Below are 20,977 nucleotides of genomic sequence, written 5' to 3' on the forward strand. Positions count from 1 at the left end.
CAGGTATTATGGTCTGGCGTGGCGAAGGTCTCATGGTGTGAATGGAGTCATGGATGAACAGAATATAATCGGGAAGTAGGGATGATTTATTCTTATTTTATAAGTATAAGTATTTTAATCTTCATAGTGAAAAATGTACAATAATAATTATTTATTTATACAGTCAGTAGCCATATGTGAACACCAAATGATGATAAATTATAGCCATTTGAAATCTTCATTTAACTATTAAAATATAACGTCATAATTCTGTATGCGCTGAAGAAACATGAATCTGGTTAAATATTGCATAATTATTGTACCTTATTTATAATTTATATCCCTGAACCATGTCACCCTCTGTAGTCCATTACTGAAATAATAGTTTGAAGCCACGTATGAAGTGTTAATTAAGATTAAGAAACTTTGGCACACATTATCATGTTCGTTTTATGAAACGGTCAGTTTAGGGAATGTTTTGATTTGTTTCAAAAGATTTGCGCGTATGTATGTGTATCTTCTCGGAAATCAGACTCTGTACAACCGTTTCATGGTTGTAGCTGAACAGCGCCCCCTAGCGGTTTGAAATACACCTAAACCACTTCTCACGGTTAAGTACTTAAATCTATTCTCCTCTTTATCAATACATTACATTAAATTGTTTTAACATCACATGACGGCTTAGTCCTTATATCTTTAAAATTTAAACATAATTTAGCTTTTATATTACGAAATGTACATTTTGCATCTTGTATGAATGAATCTTGTCTGTCATTCGGTTGTTCAAACAAAAAAATCTTTTGCTGCAAATATAGCTGAACAGAATCAGATTAAATGAACGGCATATTATGGGATGTCTCTGAAGGCAATAAGGTTTATCGAGGCTCTTTGTTTGTAGACCGATGACTTAAAGCTAAATAAACCGAAGTCCATGATGAAGAGGAGAGAAACGGATTGAAGTCCAGTTTAAACGGACAGATTAGAGTGTAACACTGCTTACGGTGTGGTAACCTTCCTCTCCCTGAGTGTGAGGGTGAGGAGCAGGGGATCCCAGTGGACCTGAGCTCCAACCCAACACTACAGAACTCCCAAGAACGTTCCAATGTTCTCCATGAAGTTCTTCTCACCTACCAACTATGAACTTCCAACAACACTCGACCAGAACCTCGGAGCACCGACTGGCAGCAGACACTAACGTTCTCCAGTGTGGTTCCGTTCCAGATCTTTCTGGAGCCTTCTCGGTCCTTCCCAGGATGTTCTGAGTGTTCCTTGTTCTCCAGGAACGTCCGGTGTGTTCCGGACGGTCCACGGTGTTCCGGGCGGTCAGCGGTGTCCGAGGCGTCCCCAGCCGGCAGGGGGTAGGGGGGGTCAGTGGGGGGAGGCAGTGAAGGAGTTGACGGGGAGGCAGAGCATGGAGCAGTAGGCGGGGTGAAGGGGTCTGACGCGGCCCGGGAGTGGCCGGTGGGACAGCCAGTCAGCGCTGCTTCCTGGTTTACAGCAGAGGGAGACGTCGCACCTGGAAGGGTTCAGGAAAAACTCGCTAAACACACAGCGCCATCTGGGGGAAAACCCTCTCTCTCTCTCTCTCTCTCTCTCTCTCTCTAGAGAGAGAGAGAGAGAGAGAGAGGGAGGGAGGGAGGGAGGGAGGGAGAGAGAGAGAGAGAGGGAGGGATTGAGAGAGTGAGAGAGCGAGAGAGAGAGAGAGAGAGAGAGAGAGAGAGAGAGAGAGAGAGAGAGAGAGAGAGAGAGAGAGAGAGAGACAGAGAGGGAGACAGAGAGGGAGAGAGAGAGAGAGGCAGGTCGATAGTGAGAGAGAGAGAGACGTACTCAATGGGTCTATCCCTCTCTCTCAAGAGAGAGAGAGGCAGAGCAATAGACAGAGAGAGAGAGAGAGAGAGGCAGAGCGATAGAGAGAGGGGGAGACGGTGGGTCTGTACCTGCTGACCCCCTGAATGATCCTCTTCTCATCCTGGTCCAGGCAGACGGCGAAGGTGGTCCCGCCGCGGCCCCTCACACACACCCGGTCCACCCGCACCTCAGACACACACAGCTGGGGGGCACAGCCCGGAGGGGGGGGGGGGTTAGATCACTGTCACTCTGAGGGGATGATTGATGAGTGACGAGTGATCAGGGATTAGTTGCTCTCACCCGGTTGACCGCCATCTTGGAGCGGGTTGACTGCCTCTTCAGGACCTCGGTCATGCTCAGCAGGAGGTTCTCCACGCCAAGGTCTGGAGTAGAGTGGGTTACATTGGTTTGAGAAGATCGGATCGAACTAGATTAGATTAGGTCAATTATAGTAAAATTAAATCAGATCAGATACGGGATAAAGGTGTTTCATCCGTCCATTCCGAAATATACCAGACCCTGAGACCCCCACTGATCCCCCTGGTGGTCATGTGACGGTCAAGTGACGGTCATGTGACGGTCATCTTACGGTCATGTGATGATCATATGACGGTCATGTGATTATCATGTGACGGTCATGTGATTTGGATATGATGGTCATGTGACGGTCATGTGATAGTCATGTGATGATCATGTGAGGGTCATGTGACGGCGTCCCGTACCGACCAGCTCCGGCCTCCTGCAGGCCTTGTGGAGGTTGATTGAGGTGCAGACCACCTCCCCCGCATCCGTCCAGCGGCCCCTCCCCCCCACAGACACCTGGTGGGACAGGAGACATGTGACCATCGTGAGCACTGCCGTCCAATCAGAGAGCAGGATGGAAGGGGCGAGTCACAGGAAGCGAGGGTTACCTGGTTGTAGACCACGCCCAGTGTCAGTGGGACCGCCTCCCGGTCGCCGTCGATACCGAACCGCTTGCTGGCCGCGCCTGAGAGGGACGCATGTCACACTGCTGCATTGGGGGAGGGAGTGGTGTGTGTGTGTGTGTGTGTGTGTGTGTGTGTGTGTGTGTGTGTGTGTGTGTGTGTGTGTGTGTGTGTGTGTGTCTGTGTGTGTGTGTGTGTGTGTGTGTGTGTGTGTGTGTGTGTGTGTGTGTATGTGTGTGTGTGTGTGTGTGTGTGTGTGTGTGTGCGTGTGCGTGTGTGTGGGACTGACCCATGGCCCGCACCGCCCGGGTTCCGGCCGTGTTTCCCAGCTCCAGAGAGTAGAGGAACACCTCCCTGACCCGGCCCCCCCCCGCCAGCGTCAACTGGGACCAGCAACGCAGAACACAGAAAGATCAGTCACCCTCAGTGGACCAGTCACACTCAGGGGTCCAGTCACCCTCAGGGGTCCAGTCACACTCAGGGGTCCAGTCACACTCAGGGGTCCAGTCACACTCAGAGGTCCAGTCACCCTCAAGGGTCCAGTCACACTCAGGGGTCCAGTCACACTCAGGGGTCCAGTCACCCTCAGGGGTCCAGTCACACTCAGGGGTCCAGTCACACTCATGGGTCCAGTCACCCTCAGGGGTCCAGTCACCCTCAAGGGACCAGGTGTGTGTAGATGGTGTTGTGAAAGGATTTCGGTGAAGACCAATTTGGAAAATTCAACGCTCTTATTTTGAAACACAACGGTGGAGGATTTGGAAGAACTAGTTGACAGTATGTATAAACAATGTGGATCTTTACAGCTGAGGTGTGTTTGCGTGTGTGTGTGTGTGTGTGTGTGTGTGTGTGTGTATGTGTGTGTGTTTGTGTGTGTGTGTGTGTGTGTGTCTGTGTGTCTGTGTGTGTGTGTATGCATGTGTTAAATGCATGTGTTGTGTGAAGAATGCAGGTGTGTGTGTGTGTGTGCGTGTGTGTGTGCGCGCGTGTGTGTGTGTGTGTGTGTGTGTGTGTGTGTGTGTGTGTGTGTGTGTGTGTGTGTGTGTGTGTGTGTGTGTGTGTGTGTGTGTGTGTGTGTGTATGTGTGTGTGTCTGCCCTCTGACCTCTGCCCTGTAGAGCTGCAGCAGGGCTGGCTGGTGGGCATGTCTACAGTAGTACAGCAGCAGGTCAGCCAATAGGGGGAGACGATCCATGCTGCTGCTTCCTGTGACCTCATCGTCTGTGGTCGCTGTAGTCTAGGAAACGGAACACACAAAACCGTAAACATCACAACGCATCACATAAAAAGACTATACTCTGAGGGTTTCAGAAGTAGGTGGTCTAACGATATCATTTAGTTGCTCTAGAGTAACTTAGTTAGTTAGTACTATTTAGTACTAGTAAGTACTAGGTGTTCATATTATATACCACCTGGTACATTTCGCAGGCATTGTGATAGGTGTTGATTTCAGGAAGCATGGTCTCCTCAAGCTACCTGAAATTTAAAGTAACTTATAGGAACTACAGGAACTGGTCTACCTGGTCTACCTGGTACAGGACCTGGTCTAACTGGTACAGGACCTGGTCTAACTTGTACAGGACCTGGTCTACCTGGTCTATCTGGTACAGGAACCGATGGATCTACCTGGTACAGGACCTGGTCTAACTGGTACAGGGCCTGGTCTAACTGGTACAGGACCTGGTCTACCTGGTACAGGACCTGGTCTAACTGGTACAGGACCTGGTCTACCTGGTCTAACTGGTACAGGACCTGGTCTACCTGGTACAGGACCTGGTCTACCTGGTACAGGACCTGGTCTAACTGGTACAGGACCTGGTCTACCTGGTCTCCCTGGTACAGGACCTGGTCTACCTGGTCTTACTGGTCTACCTGGTACAGGACCTGGTCTACCTGGTCTTACTGGTCTACCTGCCACAGGACCTGGTCTACCTGGTCTACCTGGTACAGGACCTGGTCTACCTGGTACAGGACTTGGTCTACCTGGTCTAACTGGTCTACCTGCCACAGGACCTGGTCTACCTGGTCTAACCGGTACAGGACGTAGTCTACCTGGTCTACCTGGTACAGGACCTGGTCTACCCGGTCTACCTGGTACAGGACCTGGTCTACTCAGTACAGGTAGACCAGGTCCTGTCCTGGACGTGGTCTACCAGGTACAGGACGTGGTCTACCAGGTTCAGGACGTGGTCTACCTGGTTCAGATCCTGGTCTACGTGGTCTACCTGGTACAGGATGGTGGAGGACAGGCTGAGCAGGCTCAGGACGCTGCGCTGGTACCAGGGGTCCATGAGCCCCAGGAGGTGGGCCATGTCGGTGGAGGCCTCCTGCTGTGGGGGTCCGGGGGGATCCTGGGGGGCAGAGACCGGGGGGGGCTCAGTTGGGGGGGGGGGGGGCGGTTGGATCCAAAGGTTTAATTTTCTTTATTGGCAAGTCAGAATTGAACGGGATCATATAACGTAAAACTGAATTACTGATGTTTAGGAATAGTTTAAGTTAAGCATTGAATCCGGTTTAGGACTGAATCCGGTTTAATTCAATTAAATTCAATTTAATTCAATTTTATTTGTATAGCCCTTAATCACCATTGCAGTCTCAAAGGGCTTTTCTAGGCCAAATATTTATGACACCCCCCTTTACCCATTGAGTTAGCATTGAATCCTGTTCATGACTGATTGAAGGTGATCAGTGTTCTGATCTAATCCAACACGTTTATGTCGAACACCGATGGAACAGAGCTCAGTGTACAAGGATAACGTCATAACCCTTATCTCCATGACAACAGCATATGCTCCTCCCACTGCCCCCGTCCTCACCGAGGTGGGCGTGGCCCGGGGCGGAGCCTCCGTCGGGCCGTCGCCCGGCGCGGGCCCCTCCCCCATCGGCCTCCTGGCCGGGACGAAGAAGAATTGGAGCCGGCACCTCCGGGTGAGCCTGGGGGTCCTGCGCTCGCTGCGCTGCAGGCGGCCGTACGCCCGGGCCAGGCGCCCCAGCTCCCGGTCGCCCCCCAGCACCACCACCCGCACCAGGGTGTGGCTCGGGGGCTCCTCCCCCTCTGCCTCATCGCAGCTCAGGATGGGGCGGCGCCGGACACACACGGGACGGTCCCCCGGCGGGGGGGCGGGGGGGGTGCGGGGGCTGCGGGCGGGGTTGCGCACCTGAACACGGGTTAGTCTCACCGGGGGTCGAATCAGGGTGGAGAATCATAATCCCTCCCACACACTTACTGTATGTTGTACGTCCTGGCACTTACCATAGTACCTAGCATTGTGTAGTGTCTTATCCTAGCTATCTGTGTTGTACACGGGGAATGGGTTAATCTAGTGAGTGTCAGTGCTTCGCACTTGGTTCTGTGAACATCCTTACAGTACCCACAGAGATATAATGTTGTTTCTCTTTCTTCAGATAAAAGCGTCGGCGAAGGGGCCTGATTGTAAATGTTAATGTAATAATAAGATAAATAGAGTTGTAATGCAGTAAGATGTGACCTAAGCGTGTCACTGACCTGGCGGGGGAGGGACTTGGAGCGTTTGAAGCGGGGGCTGTTGGGGGGATCGGCCCCGAGGGTCCCGTCGGCCCCCGTGCTGATTGGCCGGCGGCCAGCCGTGGGGCTGCGAGGGGTCTTGAACATCAGGGACAGTCGCTCCACCCTCAGCAGCGAATGAGACTTCTTCTTGGGCTTCCTTCGATCCGCCGCCGCCGTGCCGGAGGCAGAGCCGTCATCCGTCTCCACGACCTCCCCGGTGAGGTCGCTGTCAACGCCCGACGACCGGGGCGAGCGCGACGGGACAGACCAGCTGGAGGACAGCCCCGAATCCCGGGAGGACGAGGAGCCGCTGGAGAACCGGTTCGGCCGGGCCTCCTTCTTGCTCCGGCCGGTTTCAGCCGGTTCCCCTCGGACCGCCGTGTCGTCCGTTCCGTTCCTCCCCCCCTCCTCCTCCTCCTCCCCCTCCTCCTCCTCCTGCTCCTCCTCTGAGTCGTAGTAGAGGTCGGGCGCCAGGTCGTGGTGGACAACGTTGGCCAGGATGGAGCTCAGATTATCTGGAGGAAGAGGAGATGCACTTTTACTAAAGGACGGAACGCTGTCTAAGCAGAAGAGACAGAGAATAACCTGATCTGCTCTACAGCTCAGCACTGTAACTATCTGTAGTAGTGCTAAGTGAAGTAACAGGGGGTCGACTCTCAGCCAGAATGTTCTGGGTTTGTTCCCCACTGTCCGCAGTCCTCTAGCAAGAGGCCCTAACCCTGTCTGCTTCCTAATGACATTTACTTCAACTTCTGGCTTGAGCTGAACAAATCCTTTCCTCAATGATCAACCAGTGTCTGTAGAGTCTAATCTAATCTGTATCTGGAGAGAAGAAACGTGGTCTCATTACCAAAGTTGTCTTTCTCCCAGGGACACACGTGGCATTTGGCAAACGGCAGCTGGAGCACATCCTCAGGACCTGAAGAAACAATCAAACCCTCAGTTGACATTGAGTGAAGTGACTTTTGTTAAGTTCACCGCCTCCTGCTATTCCATGCAGACAGCAGGAGGAGAAGGAGGAGGAGTTCAGCAGAACACGTCTCATCCTCTTTTCAAAGTATTTTAGGAATGTTCAGTCGCGACTCTCGGCGAGCAAACGGCGAGCAAATGCAACGGCTCTTTCTGATTGGCTGTAACTGGGACCGAGTGATACCTTGGTAACCTACCTAAATCCTCAACAAGAGCCTTGAAATGCATAAAATAACCGAAGCAGCTTCGTCTCCATCTTTGTTACATATTGCAGAACTCATCCCGTTCTTCATCATCCTCACTTTTGTCCCCTTCTCCAGAGAGGTTATCGGCGCTGCGAGGCGACCCTTTGCTGACCTCGCCGCCGTTAGCCTGGGAGCTACCTAGCCCGAGGCTCCGGGCTAGCTGCTCCATCTGCCCCATGAGAGCCCGCCTGGCGGTCTCAGGCTGCGCCCCTGAGGAAGCGGCCATCTCCATGCTGTCCGTCACCACGGCGAGCACCTCCTGCAGCTCCTCATCTCCTCTGGCCTGAGGAAAGAGAGAGAGAGAGAGAAAGAGAGAGAGAGAGAGAGAGAGAGAGAGAGAGAGAGAGAGAGAGAGAGAGAGAGAGAGAGAGAGAGAGAGAGAGAGAGAGTTATGTTGGGAGAAATCCCAGAACAGATGGACCAATGACGTCATTGCTGCTGTTTCCAGAATTCAGATCTCGGACAGAGGAGATGACGGTCCAATATTTCTGGGTTTTGCAGACCGGGATTCATCACAGCACTGGTTTGAAGCTGTACACTCGAATTCCCCATTTAAGGTTTAAGTTCTATTTAAGAACCAGAACCTATCCAGAGACACTAATCATCTGGAACATTCACTGGACAAGAAAAAACACTCTGCTCCAACACATTACATCACACAACCAGATATAGAAAGAGAAGAAAGAAAGAGGAGAACCATCGCTCACAGAAGATCAATAGACAAACGTCAAGCAACACCCAGTTCTGGTGGTCAGGGAGAGAGAGGAGGGAGAGGAGAGAGGGGAGAGAGGGGAGAGAGGGGAGAGAGAGGAGAGGATAGAGGAGAGAAAGGAGAGAGAGATGAGACCAGTCCTGGGGGTCAAGGTCAGAGAGGTGACCAGGCATGGAGCAGTCAGCTCACCTGCAGCGCGGCTTGGAGCCGCCGCGGGGCATACGCGTTGCCTAGCGATGCCCGGACGGCGTGGGAGACAAGGTGGACAGCGGCGGCCCGCGGGGTCATCCCCCCCCGCTGGAGGTGGTCGGAGAGGGCCCGGACGTCTGGGGGCCCAGCCTCCCCCCCGCCACCCAGCAGCACCGTGCTGCACACACACACACAGACACACACACACACACACATACACACACCGGCATGTGTTCAAACAAAGGGAACCCACACAAACATAGAAAAAAGTATACAGAACATCCACGCATGTGTTGGAATGATTCAACACACACACACCCACAAATACAAATTAACATGGACACACACACACACACACACACACACACACACACACACACACACACACACACACACACACACACACACACACACACACACACACACAATAGGTAGCCACACTACACACACAAACACAAACACACTAGTTAGTCACACTACACACACACACACACACACTAGGTAGTCACACATACACACACACACACACACACACACACACACACTGATCTCATATCTCACATGGTCTTAGCGTGGTGGTTCCCTGAATTCAGCCACTGCTCTTCTCTCACCAGCCTCTGAAAAGAGATACCTGGAGACACACACATGAATTCATCCATGCACCACATGTTAGGACTCTGGTCTCAGTCTATAACACACGGCCCCTTGGTTGGCTTAGCTCAGGAGGTAGAGCAGTTGTCTTGTAACCGAAAGGTTGCTAGTTCGATCCCCAACACCTCCTAGCTGAGTGTTGATGTGTCCCTGAGCAAGACACTAACCCTAACCCTTGCTGTCACCTTTCATGGTTGACTCTGCCGGTGTGTCATTGTGTGTATTAACCAATACACACAATGACAGAATTGTAATTGTAATTGGTAAAGTGTGAGACTCTGTAACGGGTGTTTACGGGGTCAGAGAGTGTGAATTCATGTCTGCCGTGTGTTCACTGGGGCTCTTTGATCCCCTTCCGTTGGAAAGGGGATCAAAGATTGTTGGGAACTAAGGCTGGGAACCCCTTGGGTTCCCAACCTTAGGTCAAGAGCCCATCGGGCGTGTGTGATGCATTAGGGTCGCAGGAGAACGCTGACTAATGAGATATAAATATGCAGATAGGTAGATATTCAAGCAGAGATATTTGCATATTTTCACCCTTGAGGAACTGATATTTTACATGGAGATGTTTATCTGGTTGGAACTAATAATGGAAGATTTGGAAAATGGAGGAATTTGTCACTATGAGCTACAGTGTACCTAATTGTGACCACAAGTTCTTCCATTTTAACCTGATCAACATTTGCACGTATACCAGCAGGTGTACCGGGTACAGCTGTGAGGAACTGAGTCCTGATGACCTGGGCTGACTTGCGGTCACGATGAGGTCGACCACCTGTTGGCTGAGTGTGAGGTCTGATCGTTACCTGGAGCGCGGAGCTCCGTGGAGAGCACCTTCAGCAGCCGCCTGGAGGCCAAGCTGCAGGGCTGGGGCCACGACAGGAAGCTGTGGAACAGGCTGTAGGCTTTCTGGAGAACTGAACCTTCTGGAACCCAATGGGAGGTCTGGGGGAGCACAGGAAGTGGTTAGCTAATACACCTTTCAAAATAAAATTAAATAAATATTAACATAAAATACATAAAAATAAAGGATGCTTATTATCACCTTCATAAATATATATATTTGTATTTAAATGTGTATGAATTGAATGTCAGCAAATATTCAAGAATAAAATGCACAGTAGCCTATTTAAATGAAGAACCAAAATGAAATGCCGGTTTATCTCTGTGAGCAGGATGCAGACAAAGAATTACAAAATAAAAGTACTTTTATTGTACATGTTGGTGTAATATGGGGGTGGGGTGAGGGAGGAGGCTCACCTCGAGGAGGGTGGAGGAGAACAGCAGGGTCAGAGGCACCACCAGCTCATACTGACTGGACTCCAACACCTGGAGATACAGACCACTTACTGCTACCAGTCAACTCCTGCTCATTTCCCAGATACCTCCCAGCTACCTCAAAGTTACATCCCAGGTACCTCCCAGTCACCTCCCAGTGAGCTGCCACTTACATTCTAGTAAAAAGGACAATCTTTTAAAATATCATTTAATAATAAAGGTATAAGAATATGCATAACTTAGAAAGTGCAAAAGTGCAAAATGTTAATGAGGTTCATTGAGGTTATGTATCTACGGGTTGGATGTTCTCTAACATCCAACCCGTAGATAGAGGGGGCTGTTGGTTAGGTGTTGAGGGGACCCCCTCACCTCCAGGGGCTTAGTGAGGAGGTGCTGCAGGGTGGGGGTGTTAGGGGGGGGATGGTGTGGTGGTGGTGTTAGGGTGGTGTTAGGGAGGTGGTGTTCAGGTGGTGTTAGGGTGGTGTTAGGGTGGTGTTAGCGTGGTGGATTTAGGGTGGTGTTAGGGAGGTGGTGTTAAGGTGGTGTTAGGGTGGTGGTGTTAGGGTGGTGTTAGAGAGGTGGTGTTACGGAGGTGGTGTTAGGGTGGTGGTGTTAGGGTGGTGTTAGGGTGGTGGTGTTAAGGTGGTGTTAGGGAGGTGGTTTTAGGGTGGTGGTGTTAGGGTGGTGTTAGAGAGGTGGGGTTAGGGTGGTGGTGTTAGGGTGGTGTTTTTAGGGTGGTGTTTGGGTGGTGTTACCTCCTGGGTCTTGGTGAGGAGGTGCTGCAGCAGGATCACTGAGTTCTTCTCCTCCCTTCTCAGAAGCTCCTCCAGACCCCAACGGTTCAGACTCAGACCGGCTGGACACCCACAAACATGGACACACACACACACATGGACACACACACACACACACACACAGGGTTACACACGCATGTACACGCACACACACGGACATACACAAACACACACACACAGAGGGGTTACACACAAATGTACACACACATGTACACACACACACACACAGAGGGGTTACACACGCATGTACAAACACATAGAGAGGTTACACACACACATGTGCACATACACAGGGGTTACACACACACGCACACACACACACACACACACACACAGACACACACAGGGGTTACACACACACGCACACACACACACACAGACACACACAGGGGTTACACACACATGTGCACACACAGACACACGCATGGAGGCACACACACATGAAAGCATAGACACATACATGCACAAACAGAGACACACATGGGAGCACAGACACATGTACACACAGACACTTGCACACACAAACATACACACAGACACATGTACACACACACACACGGAGGCACACGCACAGAAGCCCAGACACGTGAACACACATTTACACACATGCATGTACACACACAACTACACAGCCGCACACCCCTCTGTCTCTGCTGTTGTCAGCGTGTCTTCCTGTCACAGAGCTTTCGATTCCCATTTGGGTGTTGTGTTGCAACAGCAGATTAGCAACGGTCGAGCCCGACATGCAGTGCTGGGGTTTGTTTGTTAGTCGCTCAGCATTCATTTCACTCATTCATTCCTTCATTGCTGCATGCATTGCTCCAGGTATGTATAGTCTGTTGAAAGATGAGCAATCGCTTTTCTCTCCTCACCTCGAGGTCCGAGACTCACCGTTCCAGAAGTCCTGGTTGGGGGCGTCGCGGTGCAGGCCCGCAAGGCACCGCTGGAGGGCATGGTGGATCCGGTCCTCTGTGCACGAGCTCAGCTCCATCTCACATGGCCCGTAGGCTGGGTGCCCAGACCCTGACCTAGGCCCAGACCCAGACCCAGACCCTGAACCAGATCCAGACCCAGACCCAGACCTGAACCTAGACTGGGATCCAAACCCTGCTCTGGGCAGAACAGGCAGAGCGAGTGCAGTGCAAGCTCTGAACACAACAACTTATCCTTATGTCCGTCGCACCAAAATAACCTGTTTCCTTCAGCGCGGTCCTTCCTGCCGTCGGCCAGCGATGCAGAGACTTAATGTTCACAGCGAGCCCGAAGCCCCCGAGTCATCGCTTCCTCCAGACGTGAGTCACGGGCTGTCGACACGTTGGCCGGAGAGGAACGGTTGAAAGCAGAAGAAGAGAGGACTCTGCTTCTCCATTTCATGTGTTTCCGTCCCTCTTACGCCTCAGATGAGTTCACACATGAATGAACAGATCCCAGCGCTGAGGAGAGCAGAGATCAGACCTGTTCACAGGGTGACAGGCTGGGAGGTTACCTATATATTTACAACCACAGATTATTGTTCACCGACAGGGTACAGAGAGAACCACATCCGACAGCAAGTGTATGGGTTGTGTGTGTGTGTGTGTGTGTGTGTGTGTGTGTGTGTGTGTGTGTGTGTGTGTGTGTGTGTGTGTGTGTGTGTGTGTGTGTGTGTGTGTGTGTGTGTGTGTGTGTGTGTGTGTGAATGTGTGTGGTTGTGCCTTTGTGTGTGTATGTCTGCCTGGGTGTGTCAATGTGTGTGTGAGACTGTATGCATGTGTGAGGGTGCATGCGTGCAAGCTTGTGTCTGTGTGTGTGTGTGTGTGTGTGTGTGTGTGTGTGTGTGTGTGTGTGTGTGTGTGTGTGTGTGTGTGTGTGTGTGTGTGTGTGTGTGTGTGAGTGTGTGTGTGTGTGTGTGTGTGTGTGTGTGTGTGTGTGTGTGTGTGTTTGTGAATGTATGTGTGTGTGTGTGTGTGTGTGTGTGTGTGGGCGGCTTCTGTTTTTGTGTGTTTGTGTGTGTGTGTGTGTGTGTGTGTGTGTGTGTGTGTGTGTGTGTGTGTGTGTGTGTGTGTGTGTGTGTGTGTGTGTGTGTGTGTGTGTGTGTGTGTGTGTGTGTGTGTGTGTGGTTAATATCTGCTACCCTTGAGATGGACTGCCTGCTCTTCCTCCTTGACTTCATTACTCTCCCTGATTGGCTGCTGTGTGACGGTCGACGCCCCCCATTGTCCTCATGTCGGTGTGTTTCTGGGACCTCCTAAAGATTCATAAAGAATCACTCTGAGCTGTTTTTTGCAGACTTGTTCGGAGATGTCTTCTCCTCGACACTGCATAGCAACCCCCCCCCATAGCAACAGTAGCATTATGTGGCACCTTATCCTAGCTATCTCTGGTGTCTACGGGGAATGGGTCAACCTAGTGAGTGTTACTGCTTGGCACTTGGTTCTATGAACATCCTTAAGGTACCAACAGAGATATATTGTTGTTTCTCTTTCTTCTTACAAATGTACTTATTGTAAGTCGCTTTGGATAACAGCGTCTAAACGCCCTAAATGTACATTTTATTTCACGACTGCTAACTGTTGTCTGGGCAGGCTGCTGGAGACTAAATGGTGTTAGAAGATACTTCAGCATAACCCTGGTGTTTGACCTGAAGACACAAGAGGATAAACCTTATGAACACAAGCAGTAGAAAACTAGAAAGAGACTTTTCTTAACCTCTCTACTATAATGAATATCTTGAATGTATATTAGGTTAATGCAATTCAAAACCCTAAACAATTCAATTGATTAATTCAAATTCGTAAAATAATGTTTGATACGTTGGTACTCGGTGTGTGAGGTAGGACCCTGGTCCTACCTCACATTACATTCCCCTCTGGGCTTTAACAGGCTTTCATATGCAAAGTAATATTTAATTATTCCATCAGTGCTACACTCAGGTGTCCTGATTGGTTTAAATTATTCCACTGACCTTTGATTCACCACAGATATACACTTCAGGAGTACATTTGGTTTTGATACTTAACTTTTGAACGTCGCATTTGTAGGACCTCATTTCTCAACGCTCTGTTCCGATTCCGCTATCTCCCATTTGTTTTGGTTATCAAACCGGTTGTCAGTTGGGCTTCAGTAGTCTACCTCATGCGTATCACAATAAACAGAAGGAGATAATGCACAGCATTGCACACCATTCATCGGAATAGTTCAGCATGGCGCCTTCATAACCTGCGCCTGTACCTTTGGCAGACCATATGCCGCCCTGGTAACGTGACGTGTTGTGCGTAATCAGTGCCCGAGAGACAGACCTACTGGTCCAGCCTATGTTAACAAAGGCCTGTTCCTAAATTGACCACCCTTGTTTATTGGTTAAAATATCTTTTATTAATTGCCGTACTTTGTTACGTTCAATACTAACAAATACTATACAGACGATAGGGCGCAGGGAGGTGTAATGACCAGAGTTGGCCGGCAAGCGGCGCTGTTTCCACTCTATGTCCACACGCTCTCTGGGAGGCTTGCCGGGCTGCGGAAGGACGCGCAGCGAGGGAGCGCGGAGAGGGGAGCGCGGAGAGGAAGAGCGGAGAGGGAGCGCAGTGAGGGAGCGCATGCAGGGAGCGCGAGAGGGAGCGCAGAGAGGGGAGGACGCGCAGAGAGGGAGCGCAGAGAGGGGAGGGAGCGCAGAGAGGGAGCGCAGAGAGGGGAGGACGCGCCGAGAGGGGAGGACGCGCCGAGAGGGGAGGACGCGTAGAGAGGGGAGGACGCGCAGAGAGGTAGCGTGGAGAGGGGAGGGAGCGCGGAGAGGGGAGGGAGGCAGAGAGGGGATGGGACAGCAGTCGCTGGAGGTGCCAGAGGTGTGACTGAGTGAGGAGACGCACTACCAGTTGGTGCTTTGCCATCATCCATATTTTGGATTTTTTTTAAGGAGATTTAATTCAGAAGAGTTAATCCGAAAGAGTGTGAACGGAAAGGGTTTTGTAGTTTCTTCACTTTCTTTTCGGTTTGAACTGTGACTCGGAGACAGTGTTTCTCTTGGAGTTTCCTCGTAAGTTATATCATTATATTATATTGCTTTTGGATCTTTAAATGTGAATGCTTTACTCTGATGGAATCTCGCTCTACTTACTAATGACTCAATGATTGCATTCGTTGTTGTTCAAAAATATAAGTCGCTCGTTTTTCATATTTTTAAACTCAAATGTTCAAGCCGCGGCGGTTTAATTTCTATATTAATATCTAATCTCTTCCCATCTTCCTCGGGACCGGAAGACGGTGGTCCGAGATGCTCTCCGTGTGGCGGCTCTGGGTTCCGTTGGTGACGGCGGTGCTGCTTGGCAGGGCGGCGCGCGGCGGCTACGGCCTCAGCATGTTCGCCGCGCAGTCCTCTCCACCGGACCCCTGCTACGACGAGAACGGGACCCCCCGCCGCTGCATCCCGGACTTCGTCAACTCCGCGTTCGGCAAGGACGTGCGCGTGTCCAGCACCTGCGGGAGCCCCGCTGCGCGCTACTGCGTGGCGGCGGAGAAGGGCCCCGAGGAGGAAGAGGAGGAAGAGGAGGAAGAGGAAGAGGAGGAGGAGGAGAGGACGCGGGAGTGCCACACGTGCGACGCGGAGGATCCAAAGAAGGCGCACCCGCCGGCCTACCTCACTGACCTTAACAACCCGCACAACCTGACCTGCTGGCGCTCCGAGAACTTCGTGCAGTTCCCGCACAATGTCACGCTCACGCTGTCGCTGGGGAAGAAGTTCGAGGTGACGTACGTGAGCCTCCAGTTCTGCTCGCCGCGGCCCGAGTCCATGGCCATCTTCAAGTCCATGGACTACGGCAAGTCCTGGGTGCCGTTCCAGTTCTACTCCACGCAGTGTAAGAAGATGTTCGGGCGGCAGAACAAGGCGAGCATCACCAAGCAGAACGAGCAGGAGGCCATCTGCACCGACTCCCACACCGACCGGCACCCGCTGACCGGGGGGCTGATCGCCTTCAGCACGCTGGACGGCAGACCCTCGGCGCACGACTTCGACAACTCGCCGGTGCTGCAGGACTGGGTGACGGCCACGGACGTCAAGGTGACGTTCAGCCGGCTACACACGCTCGGGGACGAGAACGAGGACGACTCGGAGCTGGCGCGCGACTCGTACTTTTACGCTGTGTCGGACCTGCAGGTGGGCGGCCGCTGCAAGTGCAACGGCCACGCGTCCAAGTGCGTGCGGGACCGTGACGGAAACCTGGTGTGCGAGTGCAAGCACCACACGGCGGGGCCGGAGTGCGACCGATGTAAGCCGTTCCACTACGACCGGCCCTGGCAGCGCGCCACCGCCCGCGAGGCCAACGACTGCGTCGGTAAGCGAAACCTCATCATTTCACTCCTTACCGTTTTACGGTTCAATGCAATTCAATTGTATTTGTATCGGCCTTAATCACAAGTACAGTCTGAAAGGGTTGAACAAGCCATATATGAATGCCCCTCCGACCCTAGCCCCCCAGAGGGCACGGAAAAACTTCTTAATTAGTATAGGCCTAAGGAAGAAATGTTTATGAGGAACGCAGAATGGGGGATACATACATACATAAATCCATCCATCCATCCATCCATCCATCCATCCATCCATCCATACATGCATGCATGCATGCATGCATGCACGCACGCACACACACACACACACACACACACACACACACACACACACACACACACACACACACACACACACACACACACACACACACACACACACACACACACACACATAGAGGCAAAACATTTTAAATCGGTGATGGGGTCCTGGCCGGTTAACCATAAGGAGATGCATCCAGTCGCAGTCACCTCAACACGATCATCCACGCATTCGCAGTCTTCCGGATCACCTACGGTGTAGGTTGTCAACGTTCACTCCCAGTCCAGTCGTTACGTGAATGCATGCTTTAAATGAAGGCCTGGAAATTGTTTTGGGTGAACGAAACGGTTCGTTTTTTGTGGGAACTATTGGCACTATTTGTTACGATGGACGTTGTACCAACGCACATGATCTACCTCGTTATCTTGGTGTGGACGGTTTTATTTTATAAAAGCTTACATTTCTCTGTTTTCTTTATAGTCTTATAATATCTAGACAATTATATTTTGCATTCCTTTATGCTAATTAATAATTAATTGGCTGCCTTTATTGAGTGCGTAAAGTCGGCCTTTAATACACGTTTTACGTTTCAGGTTTTAAGCATGCATATTATTGTGAAGATAAATAAATGGCTTGTTCTTTAAGAACGGGGATGGGGCCTTTAGCAATCAAACCTAATACGTGAATTAATATCCTACACTCTAAATAAAGCAACTAATACAATTGTCATCGTAATACAATGTAATTGTAATAACATTGCAATTAAAAAATATTTTAAACCCTTACAAGCTGTTAGGCAAACTCAATTGAACGCCTATGAGGCAGAGGCATACTTGCTTTTTTTTATAGAAGGCAGAAATTAAAACAAATGTTTAATAATTTAATAAAACATTTGTTTTATTAAATTAGTCTTGTCTTTTCAAATCCAAATCCACATTTAAAACCTGCTTAACCAAAAAACAAACCAAAAAATCAGCCTTTAAATTAGAAGAGGGACCGAGGGGGTCAGAAGGGAGACCAAGGGTCCAGCGGGCCAGAAGAGAGACCAGGGGTCAGAAGAGAGACCAGGGGTCAGCGGGTCAGAAGAGAGACCAGGGGGTCAGAAGAGAGACCAGCATGTCAGAAGAGAGACCAGAGACAAGTGTCTCAGAAGAGAGACTAGGGGGTCAAAAGAGAGACCAGCGGTTGAGAAGAGAGACCACCATGTCAGAAGAGAGACCAGCATGTCAGAATAGAGACCAGGGGTCCAGCGGGTTAGCAGAGAGACCAGGGGGTCAGAGGAAATACCAGAATGTCAGAAGACAGACCAGAGGGTCAGAAGAGAGACCAGGGGGTCAGAAGAGAGACCAGAGGGTCGGAAGAGAGACCAGGGGGTCAGAAGAGAGACCAGAGGGTCAGAAGAGAGACCAGGGGGTAAGAAGAGAAACCAGAGACAGCCGGGTCAGAGGAGAGACCAGCAGGTCTCTCTTCTGAACCCCTGATCTCTCTTCCGACCCGCTGGACCCTTGGTCTCCCTTCTGACATTGGTCTTTCTTCTGACCCCCTGGTCTCTGTTCTGACCCGCTGGACCCTTGGTCTCCCTTCTGATCCCCTGATGTCATTAGTACCGGGGTTCCCAGCTGGTCTCGAGAGATGGATGCGGGGTCGTGGTTTGCTTCCCAATCCGCAGCTCCGTCCGATCGGGCGACGACATGTTTGGCACATAGCCGCCTGTCGGGGGTAAGTGAGGCGGGGGGAGGACAGACCTCCCCGCCGCTCATAGAGCCTTCAGACCGGAGTTCAGACCACAGCAGAGTTTACACACAGGATGGAATCAACGATTTAGTCCCTTGTCAAAAACACCACAAGGACCCCCCCGGGAACCCTGGGGGGTGGGCTGGGGAAGAGCCCCCCCCCCCCGAGGCCGTGCTCCACCCCCCCGGTTGGTGCAGCAGGGCAGAACAAGCGAACAGCGTGTTCTCTGCCCTCTTCTTTCTGCCGCTGCCCGCTCTGCCCACCGGTTTATTTTACTGAAACAAAAGCATTGTCAGCGGCGGGGCGTCCAGCACCCTGTCGGCCCCGCCCCCTCTGTGTGGGATCAGATAAAGACGCCGTGAGCATGCAGCCCCCGGCCCAGGAACGAGGGGAACACTGGGGGGGAGGGGGCTTTGTGGGGTGGGGGGGCGTGCTAATTAAAGCTGTCTGGTGGTTCCACGGCTCCGAGCGCAGCGCCACAATGGCGGCCTTGCAGTGTTCCCAGTTTGGGCGAGAAATTTGGCCAAATCTGGCAACACGGCCTGCCCTGTGGCTCACGTTGGGACGGCCTCTCAGGGTGTAGAGGGGGACGGGGTCAGGGTGGAGAGGGGGTCTGTCGCACGGCTCGCACGGCTCGCAGGCCGTGAGGAAGCGAGACTGAGAGCAGGTTGTCCATCTGATTCGCTCTCTGTTTTCTTAAAGCGCTTACGTTGGCAGCTCTACCTTTTACATTCCAACTGACTGCTGTCGCATGACATGCAGATGAGTTAATGTACTGGATAGACCGGCCGGGGAGATGTGGTGCATTTTCACAATATTCATTCCTGACCACCTCAACATTCTTTAACTAATATATCCATCAATGTAATTATATATTAGTCTATTAGTGCCCTGAGCCACTAAAACAAATTCATGAATATGTTGCATTACCGGAAATACACACTCTTACATAGATCAATAGCTACATACACACACACACACACACACACACACACACACACACACACACACACACACACACACACACACACACACACACACACACACACACACACACACACACACATACACACACAGACACACACACAGACACATTGACATACACACACACACACACACACACACACACACACACACACACACACACACACACACACACACACACACACACACACACACACACACACACACACACAAACACACAAGGTCTCTCTGTCCGAAGCAGCTGCTTCTCATTCGACGTATTTGCGGAGTGCGGTTTCCACCTGTGGCCCCGTGATGACCCCTTGTTGACCCCTGACCTGCAGGTGCGTTTCTTCTTCCTGTTTGTGACTGAGGACCTCTGTGAGGACCTCTGTGCATCAGCGTATGGATGACTGTCCATCTGTCTGTCAGTATGTCCCTCCAGGTCTAAGTTCTGCTTTGTTCGGCTGAATGAACCAGTCTTGTTGATCAGGTCGTGTTCCAAACCACGCCCCCTTTGATCACCTGACCGTCCCTGGCTCTCCCTTTGGCTACTGGCTGTTTTATCTTTCTGATGTTCAACCAGAAATTCCGAAGAGTGTCGGCAATTCCGTGCCGTAGAATTCCTGTCGTCTTCAGCTGCTGGTCTTATCAGATCAGATTCCTCTCCTTTGTTCTCTTCTTCTTTTTACAACCCAGATGTTTATCTCTGGCCTGCTCTGTTCCCCGCTGAGAGGCGGGGCCCGCCCCTTGACCCCAGACAAAGGTCAGAGGTCAGCGTGTAGAGGTCAGACCGGCCCTTTTGACCCCAGACAGGAGTCAGTGTGCAGCCACCTTTTGCTTTTATATGATGCTTATATTTACATATTAGATTATAGATTTATTCAGTCTCGGAGCGAAGTGCTTCAGGGTGTTTGAAGGTTTCGGGTCAAACCCCAATGTCCGCATCCCGGGGCAAGGCCATAAAACCAATGAAGAAGGTCTGCTCCGACCTGTGGCATGTGGTGGTACCACGCCCCAGGAGGCTGGGCCCTGATTGGCTGATTAGAAAACCGGGCCCTGATTGGCTCATCAGAAGAACTGGCCCTGATTTGCCGATCAGGAGGCCGGGCCCTGATTGGCAGATCAGGAGGTTGGCCCTAATTGGCCGATCAGGAGACCGGGCCCTGATTGGCCGATCAGGAGACCTGCAGGGCGGAGCTTTATAACGCCTTCTGCATCCGGCCCTCGTTTCAGACACGCTCCGACCGCCCATGTGACTGAGCGGAGTTAAATCTCAATACAATGATGTCATAAATATTCTAGTAATGGCTCTCTCTCCTCCTCTCTCCCTCCTCGCTGCCTCCTTGCTGCCTCCTCACTGCCCTTCTCTTGCTCTCTCTCTCTCTCTTTCTCTCTCTCTCTCTCTCTCTCTCTCTCTCTCTCTCTCTCTCTCTCTCTCTCTCTCTCCCTCTCCCTCTCTCTCTCTTTCTGTCTCTCTCTCTCTCTCCTCCTTGCTGCCTTTCTCTCTCTCCTCCTTGCTGCCTTTCTCTCTCTCCTCCTCTCTCTCTCTCTCTCTCTCTCTCTCTCTCGCTCTC

The 20,977-nt window shown here is 51.4% G+C and overlaps 2 protein-coding genes across 3 annotated transcripts in view; one reads left to right on the top strand and one right to left on the bottom strand.

Moving 5' to 3' along the window:
• Window positions 1-82: 82 nt before the first annotated feature.
• On the bottom strand, window positions 83-12,750 carry LOC115530755 (phosphoinositide 3-kinase regulatory subunit 5). 2 transcript variants are annotated; one of them, XM_030339480.1, is made up of 18 exons: window positions 12,008-12,742; window positions 11,078-11,178; window positions 10,305-10,373; window positions 9,851-9,989; window positions 8,955-9,024; window positions 8,394-8,571; window positions 7,550-7,775; window positions 7,129-7,197; window positions 6,258-6,793; window positions 5,569-5,910; window positions 4,978-5,103; window positions 3,858-3,989; window positions 3,043-3,136; window positions 2,739-2,815; window positions 2,550-2,646; window positions 2,128-2,210; window positions 1,917-2,029; window positions 83-1,495 (listed from the first exon to the last, which is right to left on the bottom strand). In XM_030339480.1, exons 1-18 carry the CDS (start codon window positions 12,105-12,107, stop codon window positions 1,348-1,350), a joined length of 2,700 nt encoding a protein of 899 aa, XP_030195340.1. In that variant the 5' UTR covers window positions 12,108-12,742; the 3' UTR covers window positions 83-1,347. The 2 variants fall into 2 exon arrangements, 1 of the variants encoding a protein (XP_030195340.1); XR_003973783.1 differs by lacking the exon at window positions 83-1,495 and having other exon boundaries at window positions 2,554-2,646; window positions 12,008-12,750.
• Window positions 12,751-14,871: 2,121 nt separating this feature from the next.
• The window catches only part of ntn1b (netrin 1b), a 41,272-nt gene continuing 35,166 nt past the window's right edge, over window positions 14,872-20,977 (top strand). The window contains exons 1-2 of the mRNA XM_030339495.1: window positions 14,872-15,131; window positions 15,356-16,428. Coding sequence (XP_030195355.1) covers window positions 15,369-16,428 — 1,060 coding nt within the window. The 5' untranslated portion in view covers window positions 14,872-15,131; window positions 15,356-15,368. The remainder of the gene's footprint in view (window positions 15,132-15,355; window positions 16,429-20,977) is intronic.

The sequence above is a fragment of the Gadus morhua genome, chromosome 2, assembly GCF_902167405.1.
Source record: "Gadus morhua chromosome 2, gadMor3.0, whole genome shotgun sequence".
In the NCBI taxonomy this organism is placed as follows: domain Eukaryota; kingdom Metazoa; phylum Chordata; class Actinopteri; order Gadiformes; family Gadidae; genus Gadus; species Gadus morhua.